Source organism: Spermophilus citellus (assembly GCF_964194105.1).
Source record: "Spermophilus citellus genome assembly, chromosome: 6".
NCBI lineage: Eukaryota > Metazoa > Chordata > Mammalia > Rodentia > Sciuridae > Spermophilus > Spermophilus citellus.
Window position 1 is genome coordinate 11,732,734 of NC_138187.1, and position 23,868 is coordinate 11,756,601.

General features: G+C 63.7%; 1 protein-coding gene across 3 annotated transcripts in view; it reads left to right on the plus strand.

Moving 5' to 3' along the window:
• ABCC1 (ATP binding cassette subfamily C member 1 (ABCC1 blood group)) overlaps nt 1–23,868 on the plus strand; it is a 90,889-nt gene that overhangs the window by 50,037 nt on the left and 16,984 nt on the right. For all 3 annotated transcript variants that reach the window (XM_081298716.1, XM_081298715.1, XM_081298717.1), the window contains exons 11-20: nt 1,077–1,169; nt 2,364–2,567; nt 8,176–8,322; nt 9,431–9,518; nt 11,473–11,548; nt 12,836–12,962; nt 15,186–15,362; nt 16,677–16,844; nt 18,377–18,560; nt 23,483–23,573. In XM_081298716.1, the coding sequence (XP_081154842.1) occupies nt 1,077–1,169; nt 2,364–2,567; nt 8,176–8,322; nt 9,431–9,518; nt 11,473–11,548; nt 12,836–12,962; nt 15,186–15,362; nt 16,677–16,844; nt 18,377–18,560; nt 23,483–23,573 (1,355 nt within the window). The remainder of the gene's footprint in view (nt 1–1,076; nt 1,170–2,363; nt 2,568–8,175; nt 8,323–9,430; nt 9,519–11,472; nt 11,549–12,835; nt 12,963–15,185; nt 15,363–16,676; nt 16,845–18,376; nt 18,561–23,482; nt 23,574–23,868) is intronic.

Sequence of the window (23,868 nt, forward strand, 5' to 3'; positions counted from 1 at the left end):
TGAGGAGAGGCACTCGGGGCTGTGAGCTCAGGTGTCTCCTTATTTGCACAAGAAATTTGGAAGAAGGTTGGAAGACGCAGCTCTGTGTCTCCTCTCAGCTGCTGACCACTTCTCTGGGACAGCTGGTCTGCAGATGGGCTACGAGAACATCTCTGACCTCTTGTCAGCCCCCTCCCCAGATCAGCCCATGGTCATACCCAGGGCTGTGGTTTATTGCAGCCCAATAACAAAGGACATCGGTGCCGAGGGTCAGGTCCAGGGGAGCAGCCAGCAGCCCTCTCCCCGCGGGGTCTCCCCGGGTGCTCTTGATCCCCCACCAGCAGGTTAGGATCAGAGGTGGGAGGTGTTGTCCCCACGGGGTCTCACCAGGAGCTGGCCACGGAGGCGCCCCCTGTCTGGTGCCTACCGAAGCTCCAGGCTTCCAGGAGGAGAGCAGGTTCACCATGCGCCGTGCTGGGAGTGAGCCCCCTCCTAGAATTCAGGCTCCGAGACCCCAGCCACCAGCCGGACTGGTAACAGCCTTCAGAGCCGGATGAGCGGCCAGGCCAGCCGCACTGTTTTCTGCCCGGTACCTTAGTCTCTTTTCAAAGGTCCACAGTTCTAGCCGGGCACGGTGGCCCACTCCTGTCCTCCCAGCAGTTTGGGAGGCTGGGGCAGGAGGATCGCGAGTTCAAAGCCAGCCTCAGCACCTTAGTGAGGCCCTAAGCAAGCCAGTGAGACCCTGTCTCTAAATAAAAATCTTTTTAAAAAGGGCCGAAGGTGTGGCTCAGTGTTACTAAAGTGCCTCTGAGTTCAGTCCCTGGTAAGGGATGGAGGAGGGAAGGAAGGAAGAAAATCCGTTCTACAGTTGTAAACCCGGCCGGCCCCAAGGGCTTCCCATCAAAGGGATTGCAGACTTGCATCTTCTAAAGAGGTGGGGGGACCCGTGGCGGCCGACTCCCAACACCCCATCACCGGGAAGAAGGAAAACACCTGCCCAGAACTCGTAGCCCTTGTGGGGGTGGGCGGCCCACGGACGAGGGTCAGGCCCTGCTCTCTGCTGCTGGCTGAGCCCGGGGCTCTCTCTGTCTCCTCAGAACCTGGGCCCTTCTGTCCTGGCTGGGGTGGCCGTGATGATCCTGATGGTGCCTTTCAACGCGGTGATGGCCATGAAGACCAAGACCTACCAGGTGGGTGTCTGACTCCGCAGGTGGACCTGGCTGCGGCCTGTCTGCAGGGACGTGGGCCAGGCTCTGTCTGTGCAGGCCCTGGGCTCTCAGCCCCACCTGCCTGGGGGACTCGCCCGGGAGCTTTGCAAATGCCACTGCCCGGGCTCCTTCCTGGGGCTCGGTTCACCAAGTGCGCTAGGTGCTGGGGTCTGGGAAGGCTCCCCGGTGGTCCTGGGCTGCCCGGGAGAGCTCCTAAGACAGGCCGAGTGGGCTGGCGACCGCAAGCCACAGCTTCTGCGAGGCTCCGGGTGTCCTTTATCATAGAGCTGCTCATTTCTTATATTTATGTGTGTGCAAGAGTCAAGTAACAAAGACCCTCTGCACAGCGCTCAACTTGGCTGTTAGAGACAGGGTGTATTCCTTAAGCTTTTAAATATACAATAACAGAGCGAGTGCTTTCTTGTTATAAAATAGTTCCAATAACAGGGATTAGAGGGATTAGCGGGGATGCCCTGTTCCCTCTCAGCCGCTGTGAGCACACTGACACAGAACCTTCTAGAACTGTCTCTGCCTTCATACGCACACCTCATTAACCACACAGCCAGGCCTGGTGGTATCCGTGTGCTCTCGGGATGTGACCAGTGCGTATCCTTGGGGCAGTGCCATCTTAGAGTTCGACGCTCTCCTCGGGGACCCTTCCGTGTTGCTGAAGGCTCCCCCACGTGACCCAGGGGTGACCGTGGCACTGACTGGGTGGTCTGTGTGAGCAGCAAATCGCTGGGCACTTGTGAAACGCTCAGAAGAAATGCCTGGCGGGGGCTGGGTGGACGTGGTGAGCACCGGCCTCTCACGCAAAGGCCCTGGGCGGCTTCCCCACACCAGGAGAGAGAAGGACAGAGCCAGGCAGGTGACAACCTGAGACGGGCCCCTGCTGGTCAGAGCAGGACCAACCACGAACTGCCTAAAAATAAGAAAAGGGTCCCCCGTGTTTGGATCAGCCGAGGAGGCCCGTCCCTTCTACTCTGGCCCCCGAGGGGTGTTTGCCCCTTTGCTCCTCGGTTGACTCGAGTGGCCTTCTCTAAAGGCCATGGGACGTGGCTGAAGCACGTCACCGCGGGTCCTTTGGCGTGGTCTCAGGTGATGGCCATGTTGAGGGTGGCGGTCAGGGCGCGTGGCCCGTCCCCGGTGCAGCGTTGACCACCCTTCTCCGTGAAGGTGGCCCACATGAAGAGCAAGGACAACCGGATTAAGCTGATGAACGAGATCCTCAACGGCATCAAGGTGCTGAAGCTCTACGCCTGGGAGCTGGCCTTCAAGGACAAGGTCATGGCCATCCGGCAGGAGGAGCTGAAGGTGCTCAAGAAGTCCGCCTACCTGGCGGCCGTGGGCACCTTCACCTGGGTCTGCACACCGTTCCTGGTGAGTGGGGCCGGCTGCTCCTGGGTCCCGTGTTCTTCAAAGGTTGCTCGTCTCAGGGAGGGTCTCCCCAATCCCCTGTTCGTGAGCTGCTGCACCCCCAGCCCCTTCTATTTTACTCACCGCCCTTTACAGCTTCCGGGCAGCCAGTGAAGGAACCAGGGCCCTCCTTCCTGAGCCGTTCTCTTACGAGGAATCGTGTTAGCTGAGCTGGGCGCGGTGGTGCACGCCTGTCATCCCAGCGGGTCGGGAGGCTGAGGCAGGAGGCTGGCGGGTTCGAGGCCAGCCTCAGCAACTCAGTGAGACCCTGTCTCAAGATTAAATAAATAAAAGGGCTGCAGATGTGACTCAGTGTTAAAGCACCCTGGGGTTCAGTCCCCAGTGCCATGTGCGCACAGGTGCACGCACGCGTGTGTGTTTAGAGACAAAGACTGCGTCTGTGCTGAATGTGTGGACTTTCTCCACGTCATTGTCCCCTGAACAGTGCAGTATAGCAGCTGGTGACAGAGTTTCCCGTCAGGTATTTTGAGCATCCAGAGATGATCTAGTGCACGCAGGCAGACGTGGACAGGCTACCTGCAGACACTGTGCCCCTTCATACCAGGGACTGGAGCACCCTGGACTTCAGTATCTATGGGGGATTCTGAGCCAGTCCCTGTGGATGCCGGGAGGGGGTGACTGTGGTTTCTGGAAGTTTCTATGACCTGAAACCACACATTTTCCTGATGAGAAGGCTTTCCTGTCGGGGTGTGCGTTCCGACGCTGGCTCTGGTGGGCTCACCTCGGCTGTCCCCTGAGCTGAGGAGAGCTGGGACAGAGAGCTCGAGGTAGAGCGTTGAGAGTGGCTGGAGGCTGCTGCACACACAGCTGGTCCAGCTGGACGTCTGGGCAGGGCCTGATGCCTGCACTCTGACCTCCAGATGCCGCTGGTGCCGTCTGGGCCCCGCCAGGCCGGCCGGGGGCGTAGTCAGTGGATGGCAGGCAGTATCGGCCTGGACAGGCGGGCAGAGTTGGACTGGACTGGCGGGCAGTGTTGGACTGGACTGGCGGGCAGTGTTGGACTGGACTGGCGGGCAGTGTTAGCACTGCCAGGCTTTTAGAATCACAGGGTCTTGGGCCTTGCCCCAGGTGAACTGAAATGGAGCCTGAATTTCAGGAAGCTCTGAGGGTGGTTTGAAATCTTGAGAGACACCAGCCAAAAGCTAGCCGTGGGCAGGCTCTTCCGTAAAGGGTCCCTGGTGACGGTTTCAGGTGTTCTGGGCCACGTGGTCTCTGTCAGTGTGCTCCTCACCCCTGGGCAGGGCAGGAGCAGCCGAGGGCGAGGCCGCCGTGGTGCCGTGGACCTGCGTTCACGCCCACGTAGGTGACCTGCGCGAGTCCTCAGTACCCTTTTGATCCCCTAAGCATTTAAAGACGCAGATCCACCCCGGGCTCGTGGGCGGGCTGCAGACAGGTGTGAGAGGACTGGAGTGTTCTTCCCCGTGTCTGCACACCCGCCACACTCCTCCTCAGCTCAGGTGTGACCCGAGGCCCGCCCTGGCCCTCCTCAGGATCAAGGGCGGCGTTAAGTCACAGGGGCCGGGAACCAGGCCATGTCCCACCCTCCCACCCTCACGGCCGACATCCAGTCCATCAAGACGGACTTTCCCCGGAGTTAGGGTCCGCAGCCCTACCGGCCACACCAGTGGGTTGGTACCCACCCAAGAGGGGACCTCCCTGTGTGTGCTGAGACTCTGGGTCCCCGAGGTCCCTCTGGGTCCGGGGCTGGAAGGCGTGCTGTTGGGTCCTCTCTGCGTTTCCGTCCCTCAGGCTGCCCTGGCTGGGTGGGGCGGGCAGAGGGACCTCTCTGAAATTTAAAGTGACGTCATGGTGGACCCTAGTTACTGGGGATTTGTTTTGTTATTTTTCTTGACATTAGAGTCCGTGCATCATGCCCAAGGGAGGTACTCTCCTCTGTATTGTGATAAGTCGTGCATTGTCACCGTGTCATAGCGTGGGGATGGAACCGGGGCCTGCCCCAGGCTGAGAAGCCCCCCCGACACCCCCACCCTGAGCTCAGCCAGGCATATGCTTAAAAGGCAGGAAGAAGTGCTCGTGGTCAGCACCCGGACTGCAGATGGCCTGCACACAGGCAGCGTTCAGCCTCCGTGCGGTGGACACTGGGCCCAGTCCCCTTTGTTTGCCGAGCAGGGCAGGATGGCGGCCCCGCCCGCTAGGTGTCAAGTAGTCCCTTGCCCCGCGCTCCCCAGTTGGGACAATCAGAAGTGTCTCCAGATGCTGGCCGATGTCCCCTTGGGAACAGAATACCCCGAGCTGGGAACCAGAGGTCCCTGGTGAAGGCCCTGCCTACACCAGTTCCTCGGGAGCGTTTCCAGAGCGCCACGTGCCGCGGTGTGTCAGTCCTTACGGTGGTCTATCTCATCTCCCTTCCCGCTGCGACTGCACATGGTACAGAAATCATGCTGCTGAGGATGGCCTCGGAGGCCGAGGTCTGCGGCCAGCACGGGGGTGGGGGGGGTGTAGAGCTCTGGTGTGGGGGGTTCTCGTGACCCTTGGCTCTGCCTGGCCTTAGGCAGAACCTGTGGTTTCCAGGGTGTCACCTGAGTGCATGCCGGCCTCTGCTTTGTCACTTCCTGGGCTCCAGGGAAAGACGCTGGACAGCATAAGTGGCCGTCTTTGACCCTGAACTTGCCTCTTGGTTTTGAGGCAGGGGGGAGGCCCCGGCTTTGAGGGACGGAGGTTGTGGGGCTGCTGGGGTAGGAAGGAGTGGACAGGCCTGGGGTCAGCTGGGGGCCGCGGCCCTGCCCGAGGCACCGGGCTCTGACTACATTAGGACAAAGTATGTGGCCTGCGCTGCTGGGCGGGTCCGCGGGGGCTCTCCATGGCGGATTCCTGCGCTTCAAGGGTGACGCCGTGTTTACCCGGCAGTGGGTGATGGAAGCCAGGCCCGGGGGGCCGGGGCTACTGGGGATGCCATCTGGGGGCCCCGGGACCTGGCATCTCTCACGTCCCCCTCCCGTACTGTCCTAAAACAGCCGCGGTGGGCGCTCAGCATTTTCCATCTCAGATGGTTGGTGGGCGCCTCGCCTGTGTCTCCTCCAGTGCGACCTGTCTTCTGTCGTCACTTACGCTGTGTCCAGAGCCGGGGGACTTGGCACATGGTGCACCCTCGTGAATCTGCAGAGGAGTGAAGGAAGGCTTGAATGAACCCAGGAGCCGTCTGGCCTGGATAGAAGCCTAACTCGGTCACCCAGAGCAAGAAGGGGGGAGGTTTTGAGAGACATGAAACCAAAAAGTGGAGGCAGGTACTTTAGAGCACGGCTGGGGGTTGCAGGCACGGCTGGATCTAGAGGCTTCCAAGGGGATGTTGGGGTCACTCGCTGTCTCTCAACTCTGCTTTCTCCACCGTCAGCCACCCCTACGAGCAGAGAGCAGCTGCCCCGCACTGTGCTGCCCAGGCAGGTCTCACACCATTCTGTGGCTGCATAATATCCTGCTGCGTGGCTATGCGTAGAGGGTTTTAAGTGAAGAGTGTCTCTGGGCACGGGGGTGGGGGGTCCACAAGGACTGAATGACTGTCCGGTGACATCCCAACGTCCCGCGAGCTGCGACTGGGTAACAGTGATGTGGTGTATAATTTTATATCAGAAAGCTGGAAGAAAGGATTCTGAGTTTTCTCCATAAAGAAACGGTCAATGTCTACCCTGAACCCAGGTGTCACGCGGTGTGCACAGGTGTCCCCGCCATCCCCCCCCCCCCCCCGCACCCGTTGGCGACTTTTTTTTACTATCAGTTAAATTCTTTCTAAATGTTAAAAAGAAGAGACCACAGTTCCCTGTGTCAGCAGCCAGTGTGTCAGGCCTGCTCAGGTGTGTGGCTGTCCCCGGGACCACGGGTCGGTGGCCTTTGGAGCTCCTCCCCTCCCCTTGGCCCTCGCCTCGGGCGGAGCTGGCTGGACGGTGTCACCGGCAGGAGAACCAGCCCTACTTGCTGGTGCTGGGCTCTTGCACCCGGGGTAGGTAGTGGGGTCTTCGGGAGAACGGCCCGAGGAGGGGCCCTCTGCCCAGGGCACTGTCTTGCCACCAGCAGTCCTCGAAGGCCTGTCCTGAGCCCCATGCAGCTTAGACTTTAAGCTCTGCAAAACCCTGCAGCTGAGGGCTGCGCAGGGTCGAGACCTGAGGGCTCAGCGCGCCTTTGCCCACCTCCCAGTGGTCGGCCCTGAGCTCCGAGTTCACGTCCCCCGGGGAAAGCCATGGAGGGCCACAGGATCATGGCTGAACCGGGGACAGAGCTTGTTGTCCACTGCCGGGGTCCAAGGTTTGCCAAACTGCCCGTGATGCCGTGTCCTGGAAGAGCCCGCGATCCCGCTGCCTGGCCCTGCTGGGATCCCAGCAGCGAGGAAGGGACCCACCGACCTGAACCCACCAGCTGCTCTCCCGCTCCTGGGACTGGCCGCCCCCCGGGACTGTTCAGGCTTTCCCACCACCCAGTTGGGCAGGGGCAGGTGGTCTCCGCGTGTGGGTGGGCACCAGCCGGGCGTGGGCGAGTCTGACTGTGTAGGTGGGAACAGGAAGGGCTTCCCCAGGACCCGGCCTGGGCTGTTTGGTTTCTTTTTTTTTTTTTTTTCTCTTTAAACGTTCCTTTTGCCGGGCGTTAAGTCATATCCTGTATAAGCCAAAGGACCTCGAGGCAGCCCCTGGATCTGCCCTCATGGTGTTACACACCAGACATCTGAGTCCCTGGGAGAGGAAATGAACTTAAGGTCGTGCCGTCAGTCAGCTTTGCATCATTGTGACCAAAATGCCAGACAGGAACAACTTAGAGGAGGGGAAGTTGATCTGGGACTCCGGGTTCTGAGGTCTCAGGTCGTCGACGGCCCGCTCCATTGCTCTGGGCCTGGGGTGAGGCAGCCAGCCGTCATGGGGGAGGGCCCGGTGCAGGAGAGGTGCTCAGCTCACGCAGGTCAGGAAGCCGAGGGGAAGAGGGGACGGGGCTGTGGGGCAGATGCACCTTCCCTGGGCAGCCCCCAGTGACCCCCTCCTGCAGCCCCCTGCCCACAGTCACCGCCTGGGCCGTCCATGCCATAGTCCATGCCACAGCACGGGCTGCTGGGGTTCCAGTCCTCACTCTGAGGTGGCTGCACTGACAGCACAGGGGAGTTGGGGCTCTTCACAGCTGAGCCACTGTAGTTGTCCTCAGGGTCCCTAAACACCAGGGCTGGTGGCGTTTCAGCGTAGGAGACGGCGACCGTGCAGGTGTCCCGAGGACCAGGGTCGGGTAGGCAGCACACCAGGGCTGTTCCGGGCCCGGGGTGGGCGCAGCTCTTGGAGGCTGAGAGGGAGTGACCAGGCTGTTCTGGAGATGGCGAGGTGGCCTCAGGCAGAGGGAGCTGCAGGCCCAGGCCAGGAAGGACGCGCCTGGGGTTGAGCAGTGACTGCACATGCCTCATCCCCGACCCAGCTGGCGGGAGGCCCGGGCGTTGGCCCCGTCACTGGCTGCCCTGGTCCGTCCTTGGGGGGTGGCTGAGCGCCTGCCTGGTGCCAGGCGCTGCCCGTGCGTCTGCCCCCGGGGAAGGCCTGCCTCTTGCTCAGCTCCGGGGACCCTGCTGCAGGTGGCCCTGTCAACCTTCGCCGTCTACGTGACCGTGGACAAGAACAACGTCCTGGACGCGCAGAAGGCCTTTGTGTCCCTGGCCCTGTTCAACATCCTCCGCTTCCCGCTCAACATCCTGCCCATGGTCATCAGCAGCATCGTGCAGGTACCGGGCGGCCGGCGGGGACCAGCCAGGCGCCGTCCTCCCCGCAGCTCAGGGCCTGCCTTGCGCTCCCGTGGGCCCCAGGGGCTGGACGAGGCCCGGACACAAGCCGCCCCACGATTTCCATTGGGCCCCAGAGGAAGCGTCCCCTGGTGCTCTTGACCGAGCCCTGGCTTGAGCAGCGAGCTTTCCCGAACTCTGGGGGGCCTTTCCGGAACATTCTCTCCCGCCCTGACCTAGCCTGTCTCCATGTAAACTGCAGCCCTGGATCCGCTTGATTGATTTTACAACCCCCCCCCCCATAGGCCTCAGTCCCTCCAGTCCCCTCCCCTGGCCCTGCAGGCTCCCAGGGTCCTGTGGTGGCCCCGCAGTGGCCCCGAGGGCAGAGGACATGCTCCTGCTGCATCCCCGCTGCCCCTCCACCACTTCCCCCCTTCACTGTGTGCAAATCCACTTAAATCCTGTTTTTACCCCACAAGTGGATCACCCCGAAGATGGGATTGTGCCGCTCTGGTGGTAGGCTTTGCCGGAATCAGAAAACCCTTCCTGTGAGGAGAGACCTCGAGGAACAGTGTCCCCTAGGCGTGTCCCCGTCCCCAAGGCCCACAGCCCCGTGTCTCCCCCTTCACCTCCCCGACCCCCTCCGCCCACCTCTGTTGTTTCTTGGCTGAAGAATTCTCAGACAGGTTCAGAGCCTCTCCCTGGGCCCTGAACACTGGGCCTGCCCTTCTCCTGATGCAATCCCAGCACCATTGTCCTTCCAAACGCCTGCCACCCTTGGCCTGCCAACCGCCACTTAAAATAACACTGTCCCCGGAGTTTGGCGCCCTGGTGAGAGTCGGGAGGCCAGGCCTCCTGCCTCGGGGGGTCAGGTCCCTGGAGTCCCTTTTCATCGAGGCCTTCCCCGTCCCTGCGTCCTTCCGTCCTTCTGTTCTACTGCCTCTGTGGGCTCTTGAGGGGCAGGAGGAGCCCAGGCCACTCTTGCTCTTGGCTGTGCAGTTGCCCTGGGGGAGGGGGAGGACGTGGGCTCCCCGCCCGGGGCAGCCGCTGAGATCCAGCCTGGCCGCGTTTTGTGAAAGTAACAATATGCCCTGTAATTGCCTCCACGTAGGCGAGCGTCTCCCTCAAACGCCTGAGGATCTTCCTCTCCCACGAGGAGCTGGAGCCCGGCAGTATCGAGCGGAGGCCACTCAAGGACGGTGGGTGCCATGGTGCTGGGTCGGGCACAGCGGCCTGCCTGCAAGACCTCTGCGAGGGGGGCCACCTCCTGGAATCCCCCAGGCCCTCTTATCTCCCGCCCCAGGCCCTCGGACTTAACACTTCTGCTCCTCCCTGGGAGGTGGCCTCGGGTCACTCCCCCTGTCAGGTTCCAGGCCCTGGAGCTTGGTTCTGTTCTGGGTGGAGAAGTGGCCGTGTCCCCACCCCCAGCTGTGCCCTGTGGGCCTGAGCCCGCGCCCCCCCCCCCTGTTTCCCCTCTGGACGGTGGGACGGAGACCCTTTCTCTGGCAGGGTGTGTCCCTGGTGGGCTTGCTTACTCTGTGGACTGTGGACACAGGACACTTTCCCGCCAGTCCCCTGGAGCAGGGATCTTGTGTGCGGCTGTCTCCGTGGGAACTTGGTGTCTATGAACAGCACCCGCCACGGTGGCCTGATCGCTCTGTGACGTCCCTGCCGGGCACGTTCATTTCCAAGGGTGTCCACCTACTGACAGACCCAGTGGTCAGTGCGGCCCGGGCAGAGGGGCCGCTGGAAACTCCCGTTGTGCATATGAGGAAGCGGCTTGCGTAACTAGACGGCTCCGCCCTCGGGGAAGTCGGCCGGCCCGGGCCCGGGCCCAGCCCCAGCCCCAGCCCCAGCCCCAGCCCCAGCCCCAGCCCCAGCCCCAGCCCCAGCGGTTGGAGGAGTCTGCGCTCCCCTCGGTCACACCTGGGCCTGCTGGCTCCTCCCCATGAGGACGGTCCTGTGGACCACGGTGCCCAGCATGCTCGTGGCCACGCCCCACCCCGGTTCTGACAATCAATGATCTCTGATGTCCCTCGAGGTGCCCCTGTGGAGGGCCGCTGCCCGCGGGTGCTGGCATCCTGCTCCCTGTCCCTGAGCACCAGGCGTCCCACCAGGAGGTGGGGGCAAGGCCGCAGGCTCCCCCGGGGCCATGATTCTCTGTGAAACGGGCCTTGACCCAAGTGGCCAGGGCCGTTTCCTGCACTGATGTCCTTCTCGGCCTCTGCAAGGGTCAGGGTCCCTGGTCAGGGCCACGCGGCCCTCCTGCTCCCTGGGGTGTCCGCCACGGTCCCTGCGACCACCTTGGCAGCCCAGGTCCCAGGGTCCTCAGCGGCTCCTGACTGCGGTGGCTTCCAAGGCCTGGGAAGAGCCCTTGAGTGGCCCTGGGTCCGCCCCAGAGTCACACAAAATCTAAGAAAGAACCCCAACTGCTCCCTCCCGGGAAAGCAGAGGGAAAGGTCAGCTGGGCTGACGGGAGCGTCCCCTGGTGCTTGGGGGGGTCATTCTTCACTTGACAACTTGGGGGGGGGGGGCGCTCTTATCCCCAGAGGTTTAAGGTGGTGAAGAGGCGTTCCCCAGGGAGACGGGGCGTAAACAGAGAGCGGGGGAGGGTAGATGACCACCGGGGTCCCCTGGGAGCCACACTGTGGGGGCTCTTCCAAACTGGCCCCACCCCAGCCCGCCTGCCCCTCCTCTGCTTGTCCTGAGCGGACTGTGGCTGGCGTCCTGCAGCGGTGAGCCCGTGGGCAGGGGGTATGCTGGGGATACGGAGAGGCTGCGAGGGGTGGGGACAAAGACCCCACCTTGACCTGAAGGCCCCGTGGGTACCGTGCCAGCCGTTGACCTCGGCTGCTGCCCAGAGCTGCCCAAGCCGTGAGTCAGTGGGCAGGGGTCCCGAGCGGGGGGTGACCCGGGTCCCCCGCCCCACAGGCGTTGGGATGGGCTAGCTCCCAGTCCCAGAGGGTGCGTCCACCTCTCTTGAGGTTCCGCCAGAGCTGAGGCCTGGTGTCCTGTTCAGAGAGCCGATGACCTTTCTAGATACAGCCAGGGGCCCCTGGGGTCCAGCGTCTGAGGTCAGACCACCGATGGGAAAGAGAGGGCGCTCTGCTCGGGACGCCACCCAGCCTGACTGTCCCCTCGGGTGTCTTCCAGGCAGGGGGACGAACAGCATCACTGTAGAGAACGCCACCTTCACGTGGGCCAGGGGCGAGCCGGCCACGCTCCACAGGTGAGGGGCCTGGGCACATGTGGCGCAGAGCACTGTGGGCAAAGGTGGATGCAAACCCAGCCACTCGCCGCCTCTGAGGCCTTGAAGAGGTCACTTTCTGAGCCTCGGTGGACCCATCAGGAAAACAGGTCCAGCCACACAGGCTCAGGCTGCCCCCAGGAGCAGACAGGAAGGTGCCTAGCACCGAGGGGCGCCTCTCATGGTGAGCAGTGGCACCCTTGCCCAGGCGGGCGACAAAGGGGAATCTGGGGTTCCCATAGCTGAGAAGCTCCACTTTCAGGTATGGTGCGATCCAGGGTCTCACATGGGGCCATCAGAACCCTGTCCCCTTTTGGCCTCGCGTCCCTCTGGGCTGCTCCACTCTCAGAAGAGTATGAGGACAGAGGCCCCAGCTCTGGGGCAGGGCTTCCCTCAGCAGGGGACCTGCCTGCCTCATTGGTCCACATCATGTCACCCACCCCTCCCTGAGCCAGTCACGGGCCTGCAGGGCCGAGGCGCGGGAGTGACTAGGCTGGTCCAGGGCGGTCTTGCCTCAGCGCCCCCCAGCACTGCCCACCTGCCCTTATCTTTCACACCATACTAGGGTCGGTGTCGGGGAATGGCCCCGTCCCCGGGCAACTGTCAGGTGCCCCTTGTCCCCTCCTGACTGGTGACCTTGATCAGCAGCCTCTTTAGGGAGTCCCCAAAACCCAGGGCCAAAGGGACCTTTGAAGAGGCCAGATTTCTCCCTGTGCCCCCAACAGCTGTCCCTGACTGGGGTCAGCTTGGAGCTGTCATTCATCAGGCAGGGGACAGGCCCTTCTGAGGAATCCCCACCCACGTCTGCCTGTCCCTTTTTACCTCCCTGAAGACCCGTGGTCTAGGAAGTCCCTCCTTAGGTGTAACTTGAGTCCTTCCTGCGTTCCTACCTGCCCATCTCCCCTGCTCCACGCTCCTCTGTGCTGGGCCCTCCTGCCCTCCTCCAGTCTCGGGGCCTCCTGTGCCAGTCCCCTGCTGCCCGGGGACCCCAGACCTTCCTCCACTCACCCCCTCCCTCCCTTTGGCCTGTGAGAACATTCCAGGGCTCAGTTGGAGGTGTCCTGTTTCGGGGGACAGCATGGCCAGTGTCCCCGGCCTCGGCTCTTGGTCCCTCACTCTGGGGGCCTTTGCCTCGCACCTGGAGCCCGGGCCGTTCCTGGGGCGCAGACCGGGTGGGGGGGAGGTGGCCCCGCATCTCTCCCTGCTCGGGGGACCCAGGCGCGGTGGCCGGGGCGGCTGGCTGAGGCCGGGCATGTGATGTCCTTGCAGCATCACCTTCTCCGTCCCGGAAGGCGCCCTGGTGGCCGTGGTGGGCCAGGTGGGCTGCGGGAAGTCCTCCCTGCTCTCCGCGCTGCTGGCCGAGATGGACAAGGTGGAGGGGCTCGTGGCTCTGAAGGTAAGGGGTGGGGGGGAGCAGAAGCCGTGGCCCCCGTCCGTCCCCCCGTCCACCCCTCTGTCCATCCCTCTGACCCTCTGTCCGTCCCCCCATCCGCCCCTCTGTCCATCCCTCTGACCCTCTGTCCATCCCTCTAACCCTCTGTCTATCTCTCTGTCCGTCTCCCTGTCCATCCCCCTGTCTGTCCCTCTGTCCGTCCCCCTGTTCATCCCCCTGTCCACCCCTCTGTCCATCCCTCTGACCCTCTGTCCGTCTCTCTGTCTATCCCTCTGTCCGTCCCCCTGTCTGTCCCTCTGTCTGTCCCTCTCACTGCTCTCCCCCAGCCACCCCAGGGGACCAGAGCGTGTCCTTTATTGTTGTGTTGGGGAAACGGCTGGTGATGAGCGGCCACAGCCCTGGAGGGGACTCCGGCCTCACTCCCTGCCCGTGTGGCCCAGGGGACCGGCCTCCCAGTAATGGACGTCCCTCGCCAGCTTCCCCGGCATTTATAGGCTGCCCAGTGTGGAGAGTTTTCTAGTGTAAACGACCACAGTTCTCCACGGGGTTCCAGCAGGAAGCTCGAGGTGTGATAAGGAGAGGAACCGGCTCCTTTTACGAGGCCTTGGAGAGCTCTGCAGAGGGACGTAGGCGTGGGGGCGCTGACCAAGCTCCCCCAGGCGAGGAAGGGGAGGGGACTCTCTCCAAGGCCTCACCCTCAGTGTCCCCAGGCTGCGTCACTCACCCATCACGGCCAGGTCCTAGTTCTGTGTAGTGGCTGGGATCCTTCTGAGGACGGACTCGCTCCAGTCCCCAGCGTCCCCTCCCCACCCCCGGCCTCTCCTCCACCGGCCGAGGACAGGATTTTGCTTCTAGTTCCTCCTTGCCCTTAGGACAGCAGCTCTTAGAACAGTGCCTGCATACAGTACGTGCTCAACCTATGTGCAGCGAACACTCGCACTCCTGGCCCGTTGTCCCCGTCTGTCCGCCCTGGTGCCCCGAGGTCTTTGCACCTTGCTCTTGGCTGTGGCTCTTTCTCTCATAAACACACCTTGGCGGTGTGACTCCTCTGGGAGCGCGTCCCCAGGGCCTCCCTCGGGAAGGAGCAGTCCCAGGTCTGGTTTGGCTGAATTCTTGGTGTGGCCGGGAGACCAGGGCACTGAGTGCCCCGTGAAACCCCCCAGAGAGCGCCCCGGGATGCGGAGCCGGAGTTCCCATGCCGACTCTTCCCCGAGAGCCGACTCTCCTGCTGCAGGAATGAGCCCCTGAGTTCTGATACCCCGTCTCCTGCAGCGGGGTTTGCTCCCAAGGTCTTGCAGGATGTTTGGGGAACACGAGCCCCAGGCCCCGCTCACCAGGGAGGGTGACCTTAGCAGAGGCCCTGAGAAGTCCTGCAGGGAGAGCAGGCTTGGACCTCGTCTGGGCAGCTGTCCCAGGGCGCCCGCCTGTCACGGTGCCTGAGACCACACCCCCAGCTGTGGGTCTGAGTTGATGACTTTAGCCGTTATTTTGAGAAATGCTGTCATTACTTTGAAGTCCGTGTTTTAAAGCCAGAGGAGCTCGACTCAGGAAAGGGACACCTCACGTCGAGGCCCTCTGCTCTGCCATCTGGCTCAGCAGCACTGTCCCCTGGAGCTGCACTGCTAATGGTGGGCCAGACGGTTATCTTGCCGGCTGTTTTGCCCTGGGGGGCGGCGTGCTCAAAGCGTAAAGTCTTGATTTTTTCCAGGTGTTTCTCTGGTGTGGCCTTTGCCTACCTTGTCTGAATTGCCCGTGGGTTTTAGGGTCAGGACTTTCTGACGTTTTGCCTTTTACCAGTTAGGATATCGCAGCCAGCAGTTTGATCATTCATCTGAGCGTTTAGATCAGAGATGGAGCTTCCAGTTCCCACGCCCGGCCTTGTCCCCAGGAACTCCTTGACTTCAGAATCCTTTTAGTGGGGCACCATGGTGCACGCTTGTAATCCCCACAACTTGGGAGGCCAAGGCAGGAGGATTGCAATTTAAAGACCAGCCTCAGCAACTTAGCAAGGCTCTAGGCAACTGAGCGAGACCCTGTCTCAAAATTAAAAACAAAAAGGGCTGGGGATGTGGCTCAGTGTTTAAGCGTCCCCAGGTTCAATCCCCAGTTTCCCTCTTGGTGAAGCCTCTGGTGGGGGTGAGCTGGAGGACTCTCCTGGCAGGGGCGGGGCCGGCTCTGAGCTGTCCGTCACTTCCGTCCCTGCCTCGCCCCTCCCTCACCACGCAGGGCTCGGTGGCCTACGTCCCGCAGCAGGCCTGGATTCAGAACGACTCCCTCCGTGAGAACATCCTGTTCGGGCGCCCGCTGCGGGAGCGCTACTACAACGCCGTGGTGGAGGCCTGCGCGCTCCTCCCCGACCTGGAGATCCTGCCCAGCGGGGACCGCACAGAGATCGGCGAGAAGGTCAGTCCAGTTCAGCACTGGCCTCCGGGTCCGTCGACTGCGGCTGCCCGAGGAGGAGCCGCAGGGTCCTAGTGGCTCACACATGAACCCTCGCTGCTCTGAGTCAGGCCATGGCCGTCCAGGCAGGGCTCCCCGGGAGGCCCTGCGCCGTGCTCCAGGGCACCTGGGCACTGTCACGGTCACGTGTCCACCAAGCTCCTTGCCAGGACGAGATGTGGGAGGAGGTGTTTGCTCCCGATGACCACAAACCCTGTCAGGGCGGTGATAGGAGCAGTGCTGTAGCTGATGCTGGGCACTGCCCACGCGCCAGGCCCTAGGCTGGACACTTGCCCATTTTATCCTCACAGCAAGCTCAGGAGTGAGGTTTGCTCTCTTCCCCACTTCATGGTTGAGGAAAGAGGCACAGAGAGGCTAAGTAACTTGCCAAGGCCACACAGCCAGGGAGACTGGAGAGGGGGCTCTGTGCCCTGGTCTCACCCGCTGCATTTATCATCAGGGACCTTTGGTTATTCCCAAGTGGGTCCAAGGCCTGGGCCTCCTGGGGGCCCTGGGGAGGGCCCGGCTCCTTTCCCTCTCCTTTTCTGCCTCTCAGTCCGTCCTTCTTGAAGAGTGTCCACATCTGGCCCTGAGCGACTCCTGACCGCCCCTCTCTAGGGACATTGTGGAGGGAGACAGTGCCCGGCTCAGCTTGGGCCCAGCGTCTTCCCTGGACAGTACTCTGGGGCTGGAGGGACTGGCAGAGGGGACCAAAGCCAGGAGCCCCCTCAGTGCAGGAGAGCAGGACAGGGCTGGGCGGTTACCCAGCGGGTGTCCGTCCATGCGATGGCCTAGCCAGTCACCTCATGGCCTTGGGCCAGCTGTGGTGGGGACACAGGCAGCTGCGGGTCCTCCCAGCGGGTAGAGCCCAGGCCTGGACTCAGCACCCAGGATGGAGCCCGCCCTGGCCGTGTGGCTCCCCCAATGACCCATCGATCAGATCCAAGCCCACCAAGGACCGTTGGCCACAGTGGGCACCACACTGTGACGTCACGGCTGTGTCCCCTGGTGCCGCCCACCAGACTGGAAGATCCAGGGCCTGCCTTGAGCGTTCACTACGGCAGGCGCCCGCCCAGCGACCCTGTCACCCATCTTCCAGGTGGGGCCACCCTGGCGCCCACAGTCACATCCTTGGTCTTTGGGGGGCCGCTGGTGGGACCCAGGGTGCTCCTGCCCTGTCTCGCGTTGAAACAGCCCCGTGGCCTGACAGCACCCCAGCGGGTGGCCCCCTGAGTCTTGGGGCTTCTCGGGGACCCACCCTCTGCGTTGTCCCCCCAGGGCGTGAACCTGTCGGGTGGCCAGAAGCAGCGCGTGAGCCTGGCCCGGGCCGTGTACGGAGACTCCGACGTCTACCTCTTCGACGACCCGCTCTCCGCCGTGGACGCGCACGTGGGGAAGCACATCTTCGACCGCGTGGTCGGCCCCAAGGGGATGCTGAGGGGCAAGGTGCTGCTCGAGGGAGGGCGGCCCGCTGGGGGCTCCGGGCGGGGCTGTCCTGTGGTGGGGCCTGTCCTGCTGTCCTTGCGTCTGGCGGCTGCTTCTCTGCTTGGCCCTGGGAGCCTGCGGGGCGCCGCGCACTTCCCTCTCTAGGGCTGAGTGTGCTCCCGGGCGGCCCCCACTACCCCCCAGGAGTGACAGGCCACACTGCCCTCCATGTCCAGGGGCAGCAGGAGAATGGCCACTGCACCTGAGGACCGCACGGCAGCCCCAACGTGCTGGGCTTTTCCTTTTTAAGAGAGAAATCTTTTCCAGCCTTTATTTTATTTACTGTTACGAGGTGCAGAGGCTCCAGCCCAGGGCCTCGCGCAGCCAGGCCACGCTCTCCACTGACCAGCCCAGCCTGTAGGTTCAAGGGCAGTGGGGGAGGGGCACACGCTTCCACGGAGAGCTACCGACAGGACAGGGACAGCAGGGCGGTCATGTGACGGCACCCCCCTGAGACCTGTGTGGTCCTCCTGGGTCATTCTGCTGGGCGCGTGGACTTTTCAACAGGGTCACGGCGACACGTGTGCAGGACGGCGAGCGCCGTGTGGCCGAACCTGTCAGGAGCACCCCCAGGGCTGCCGCCAAAATTCTGTGCCAGCTCTTAAATGTTAGAAAAAGAAAACACGTTAAAAAGTTTTTAAAGGAACTTGTGCGCATGGTGACCAACGCAGAGTGTGCAGATACATGTGTGCATGCACCCACGCACACGCACACACGCATGCACACACACGCGCATGCACACACATGCACGTACACACACATGTACACACACGTGCGCGCACACACACACACTTCCCATCCTGTCTCCTAATCTTCTTTCCCCTCTTCCTTACTGCGATCTGGGGTTGAGCCTGGCCTCCCACCTGCTGTTTTTGCAGTGGCTTCTGGGGAGCAGGAGGGGAGTCAGGTCTTCAAAAGTCAGACAAATGGCCGCATGCAGTTGTCCTGCCGCCGCAGCGCCTTTCCTCATCCACATGCCTGCTGCCCCTGCCACTCCCTCTGGCCTTCACCCAGCTGCTCAGGAGGCTGAGGCAGGAGGATTGCAAGTTGGAGGTCAGCCTCATCAATTCAGTGAGGCGCTTAGCAACTCAGCGAGACCTGGTCTCTAAATAAAATACAAACAGGGCTGGCGTGTGGCTCAGCGATGAGGACCTCTGGGCTCAATCCCTGGTACCAAACCCCATTTAGAACCGAGCCCTGCCCTGCCGAGCCTGCCTCTGCCTTCTGCAGGGCCTGCCCTCCTTGCTGCGTCCCCCATCACGGTGCAGCTCCTGTTTGTGGCTCCTGGCACCTGGAGCGGCGTCTGGGCTGGTCTTGTCCCTCAGGAAGCCCAGCGTCTGGCCCGCGGCGAGCTCTGCTCACACGCGGAGGCCGGAGCTCCCGTGTCACCTGGCTCCGGCTTCCCACCCAGTTCTGCCACCCGGGGCCTGGTGACGCCCAGGTCAGGCTGTCCCCGCGTGTGCTGACGGGCCGGGTCTCCGCTTTGCCCGCAGACGCGGATCCTGGTCACACACAGCATCAGCTACCTGCCGCAGGTGGACGTCGTCATCGTCATGAGCGGGGGCAAGATCTCCGAGATGGGCTCCTACCAGGAGCTGCTGGCCCGCGACGGGGCCTTCGCCGAGTTCCTGCGCACCTACTCCAGCGCCGAGCAGGACCAGGCCCCGGAGGACGACAGTAAGGCCCAGGGGGGCGTCTGGGTGGCCACGGGGGTGGCGGGTGGGGGGCGGGTGGGCGTCAGTCAGGAGCGTGCAGGAAGGTGCCCCGCCTGGGCCGGAGTGGACAGGGTTCGCAGCTGCAGGCCAGGTGGGGGCCTGCAGATGGGCGCCGCCGCCCAGGGCCGGGCCTTCCTGCAGGGGAGGACGAGGACAGTGCTGCTGACAGTCCCCTGGAGCGCTCGGGTCCGCGGGCCTGGGTGACCTCAGCCTGTCCTTCGCCCCCTCTGAGCCTGCTTCCTCGCTGACGAGGCAGGGGACAGCAGGACCACCCGCCGTGTGGCCCTAATGTGGTGACCCGCCCGAGCCTTCGGCCCACGCCGTGCCAGGGGCTTCAGAGGTGAAGGACAGACAACAGCTCTGGTGACAACCCTGGAGGGTGACGGCCCTGGGGTCTGCCGGGTCACAGTAGACCTGCCCGTTCCCAGCCACCGCGTCTGGCCTGTCCCCAGGCTCTCAAGTGGGCGAGTCTCGGGCCCTTCCATCCCGGCCAGGGCAGGCTGGACGTCCGAGGTGCTCTTCCCCCTGGCATCTCGGGGACCCCTGCTCGCCTCCCGCTCTGGCCCGTGGTGTCCTGGAAAGGGAGGCCACCGTTGGTCTAGAGGACCCGGCTACACCCAGCTCAGCTGCCCGCCTGCCCTGCCCCGGCCTCCAAGAGAGGGCGTGAGGGGCTCCCTGGGACTCAGGGCCTGTTCCTTCTGCACTGTCCCACTTGTCCCCAGCGGGTCTCAGGTGGACTTCCCAGGGGTGGGCTGTAGGGAGCCCATTGCACCGCTGCCCGGGGTGGAGCTGACCCGGGGTCTGCGTCGGGGCCACGGCCCAGGGGCTTCAGGTCGCTGAGGAAGGGTCCACGCTGCTCGTGCAGTCCGGCGGGGATTTATTGGGCACTGACTGTATGTCAGGTTCTGGTGATGTCTTCAGAGGGCTGCCACCGAGGGCCATTACTGGGTGGCTTCGATGACAACTGGGTGCTGGAGGCGGGAAGCCTGAGGGGAGGTGGCAGCGGGCGGGGCCCCTCCTGAGGCCCAAGGAGGCGTCCAGGTCTCTCCTGGCTTCTGGGCTCCCCCCCTGCTGCACCCCGCTGTCCCCGCGTGCCCCGCTCTAAGGCATTTAGGGTTCCCAGGGCAGTGGGCAGTGGAGGAGGCCCCCGCGTCCCTCACCTCCTGCCGAGACCCCGTCTCCAGGTGCAGCCGCGGCCTGAGGTGCGGGGTCGGGACTTCAGCAGGCGGATTCTCAGGGATGACGTCAGCTGACACCAAGAGCTCAGGAGAGCCGCAGGCCACGGGGGGGGGGGGGGCAGCCTGGTGTCTCAGGGGGACGCTGGGCGGGGACCGGGGCAAGAGTGGCAGATGGGGGGGCTCCCTACTGTGAACATGGGGAGCAGCCAGCAGCGGGGTGGGCCGCAGGGCTAGCACGAGCTCCATTTGTTTAAGAAACGAACAGGAGGCCGGGCGGCCAGACCAGGTGTGCAGGGGAGTCCGGGCAGGGGAGGGCAGTCGGGGGTCGTCCTGCAGGGTCGCACCCCCAGGAGTTTGGGTTTGGGCCTCCATGCAGTGGGGAGCCACGGAGTGTCAGGGAGAGGCAGCAGCTGGCCTCGGGACCCACAGCGGCTGCCAGCAGCCTGCCCTGATTCCTCTGTGATCTCCTCGCACAGCAGCCCGTCAGCTGGTAGAGAAGGTCCTTCCTGCTCCTCTGTGGGTCCATTTCATTTCTCTGGCCGCGTGGCACACAGACCCGTCCTTAACAGGGTGACCCCCGAAGGCCCCGTCCCGTTAGCTTTGGGCACCTCCCAAGCTCCGGCGTGATGGCCGAGATGGGTGGGCGGTGCTGCCCTGTTTCTGGGGGACCCGGTGCTTACTCTGCGTGAAGAGGGGCCCCCGTCCATGCGGCCACCTTCCCACTGGGGAGAGCAGCCCGGTGGCTCTGGTCCCGGTCCTCTGTGATCGTGAGGACCGTCTGGGCCCGCTGCAGACCCGGGGACGCTCCGGGAGAGGCCGCCCTCCTTCTCCTGCCCCTCCCCCACCCCGCCGGCTCCTCCAGACGCCCAGCAGCCACAGGAGCCCCTCCTGGGGACTGGCCGTGCCTGGCAGCTGCCCTCTTCTAGCGGTGGAAGACCTTGGGAGCTAGGCTGGCCGTCCAGGCTGGGCGGGCCGCCGGTCAGCTCCGTTTTTGGTCAAAACTGAGGCCTCAGGGAGGCTGGCCTTGCTGGCCCTGGTCTGGGCTGAGTTCCAGAACCTTCTTGAGCAAACAGACGTTGGCATAAACAGGAGCCCGGAGGTGCCTGCTCTGAGGGCGGCTGCCCCGCGGTCCAGGCTCAGCTCTGGGGGACCTGGGGGACGTCCCTTGACCGACGGCTGGCTTCCTGGGCTCAGATGTCTGGGAGGCGTGCGCGGCATCTTCCTGCTGAGCTGTCCCCTGTGCTGTCCCCCGCTCCATCCCGGCTTCCTTCGTGACCCGCTCTCCACGTGCTGGCTCTCTCCCCCCTTGGAACTTGGGTCTCAGGGCGGCTCTTGTGCACCTCTGCGTCCCCAGGGCCGAGAACATGCTGGGGCAGGGTGGCTACGTGGTTACGTGCCGAATAAGAGGGTGAAGGGGTAACACTGATTCCCCGGGGCACACTCTAATGTGTGTCCAGTCTCAGGTTCCCAGGGGACGCGAGCCGATTTGCCCCAGTCCCCTGGGCCGGTTTAGAACCTGCACTGTGGAAATAGGGAGGGCCCCGAGTGGCTGCTGCAGTGCCCCGTGGCATTAGGAGGTCAGCTCTGCTTGTCGCTGGCCATCCCCTCGTCCACCTGCCCATCGGGTGTGTGTCCTGGGAGCCTGCGGGTGCTGCAGAGCCACCCTGTGGGACGGTGCCCCCTCCCCAGCACATGGTTGTTCAGTGCACACCCTTTATAACTGCACAGGGCCTGCTGGGGGCAGGGAGCGGGGATGGCGTCCTGGTGAGCTCACCGCATGCTGGGGGAGACGGACCCCAGGAGAGCAGACCCGAGGACGAGGCTGCTGTTGAGCACAGCTGGGCTTCCTGGGGAGGGGCTGATCTTGGGTGTCACCCTCTGTCACCTTCGCCAGCTGTCACTCAGGCTGTGTGGGAGGGGGAGCCGAGGCGCACACCCGTCCTCTCAGGAGACCGTCACTCTGTCCCCTTGGGCATCTCAGTGAGAGCGTGGCAGAGCCCTTGCCTGGTTCCTAACACTTTCTTGGGTCTTGTGACTTCCAGGTGGCAAAGTGGTGGACCAGGAGGAGGGAGGGAGGTGTGCCCGTGGGGCGGGCGCTGCTCGCAGGCTGGCTGGCCTGGACTGCAGGCCGTCTGGGCCGGTGGCCGCTCCGCTCCGCCCGGGCTTGGCCGTGGGGCGGGGAGCAGCCTGCGGCTCTAGAGCTCGTGTAGGGCCCCGACCTGGCTGGACTTTCTGGTCCCACGGGTCACGTTCACCAGGACCCACGTGTCCCCGAGGAGACCACACCGCTGACCCAAGGTGGACAGTGGGGACAGCAGTGTAGGGGGCCAGCCTTACATCCTGAGGCAGAGTCAGGAGGTGACCCGCGTGGTGGCCGTGGTAGCCGGTGCTGCCCAGCTGAGTCCTGTGGCCAGGCTGGACCCTCCCCCGCCCTCACCAGCACCGTGGGCCGAGGGTCAAGGCCAAGGTCCTGTTGAAGCAGCTCAGGGGGGAGCGGGGGACTTGGAGACCCCAGGCCAGCCCGAGCACTCGGGGCCAGGATGGGACGGGGACGTAGCTGACCCGCCAGGATCCGTCACCCAGGGTTCCTTGTCCTGTGCCGTCGAGAGGTCAGAGGCCTGGGGCCGGGACTCAGGGGCCCCCACTGTTCCTTATCCCCTGGTGGAGAAGGTGGGCAGCTGCGGAGGCCGCCGTGGGAGGAGAAGCCTGTCCTGAGCTGGAGGCGAGGAAGTCCGGGGCAGCCCCGTGGGTGGTGCTCCCTGGAGGGCCCAGCCCCCGGCATGTGCGTGAGCGCCAGCTGTAGGGGAAGTCCTGCTTGGTGTCACGCTTCTTCCTGCATGCGTGTCTGTTTGGTTTTGGAGGTTTCTACGGTTGTTTCTTTAATGAGAAAAACAAAACTGACATCGAGGAAATGGTTAACCCTTTGCTTCTCAGTCCTGGCTGTGCCTGGCATCGTCTGCCCAGCGTGGTCATGAGCGCCCTCGGCTGCAGGTGCCCCAGCAGCCTCGCCCACGGCATGCCGCCTGCACCCAGGGCCACCTGTGAGCCTGGTCAGTGGCCCCGCTTCCCAGGGTGGGCTGGTCCTCTGGCTTCGCAGATGAGCTAGTTGAGGCCCAGAGAGGTCTCCTGCCTCCTCAGAGTGCACAGCCAGTTACTGAGAGCACGTCCCTTTGTCCCTGTTACCCAACTGTGCTGGACCTCAGCGCCCTGGACATGGCTGGGCCCAGGGGCAGCAGTTCATTTGTAACTGTCCCCCCCCCCCGCCCTGTGATTCACTCACAGCCAGATGCAGACCCCCAATGTCCTGGGCGGTGGAGAGCTCCCCGGGCCAGGGGCCGCCTGCCCTCTGCCCTTCCGTCCTGTGGCCCCTGTGGCTGTCCCCTTGGCCTGGGGTTTGCATTCTGCACTTGTCCATGTCCCAGCAAGTTCCTGGGGTCACCCTGGCGTGCTGCTGGCTGAGCCCATGGTACTGGGCTGGGTCTCATGGTGCCCGCCCAGGGGCCTGCTGAGGGGCCTTCCACGAGTGGCCAGGCACCGTCCCTGTCCCGGGCCCTGGCTCAGGGTGGGGCAGCCCCCGACTTCCTGAGCTTCCCGGGGGACAGGCCATCTGTGGTCTCCCTGCTGAAGCCTCCCGTGGTCTGTCCTTTGCGGTCACTTTCTCCTGCTCGTGAAGGCCCAGCTGTGCCCGTTTTCTGCCTCCTGCCAGGGCTGATGGGCAGCAGTGGTCCAGGGAAGGAGCCGAAGCCAATGGAGAACGGGACGCTGGTGCCGGCCGCCACGGGGAAGCAGCTGCAGAGGTGAGCAGGGTCACGTCCCGTGTGCTCCAGGGGCTGCCCTCTGTCCTGCCTGCCCGGGGACCTTGCTCTCCCCAGCGGAGGCCTCCGCCCAGCCTGCCGCTCTTCCTGCTGCGGCACGGTTCCCCCGGGCCTCGTGGCGGAACTGTCTGTCCCCACGTCTGACGTCGGGTCCCCTCCTTGGCACTGGGCGAGGGTCTTCGCTCGGGTCACCTGGAGCAGCCGGGACCTTCGAGCTTTGAGGACCAGCGTCTGACCAGACCCAGAGCCTCAGCGACCGCGGCTGGTGCTCCCCACG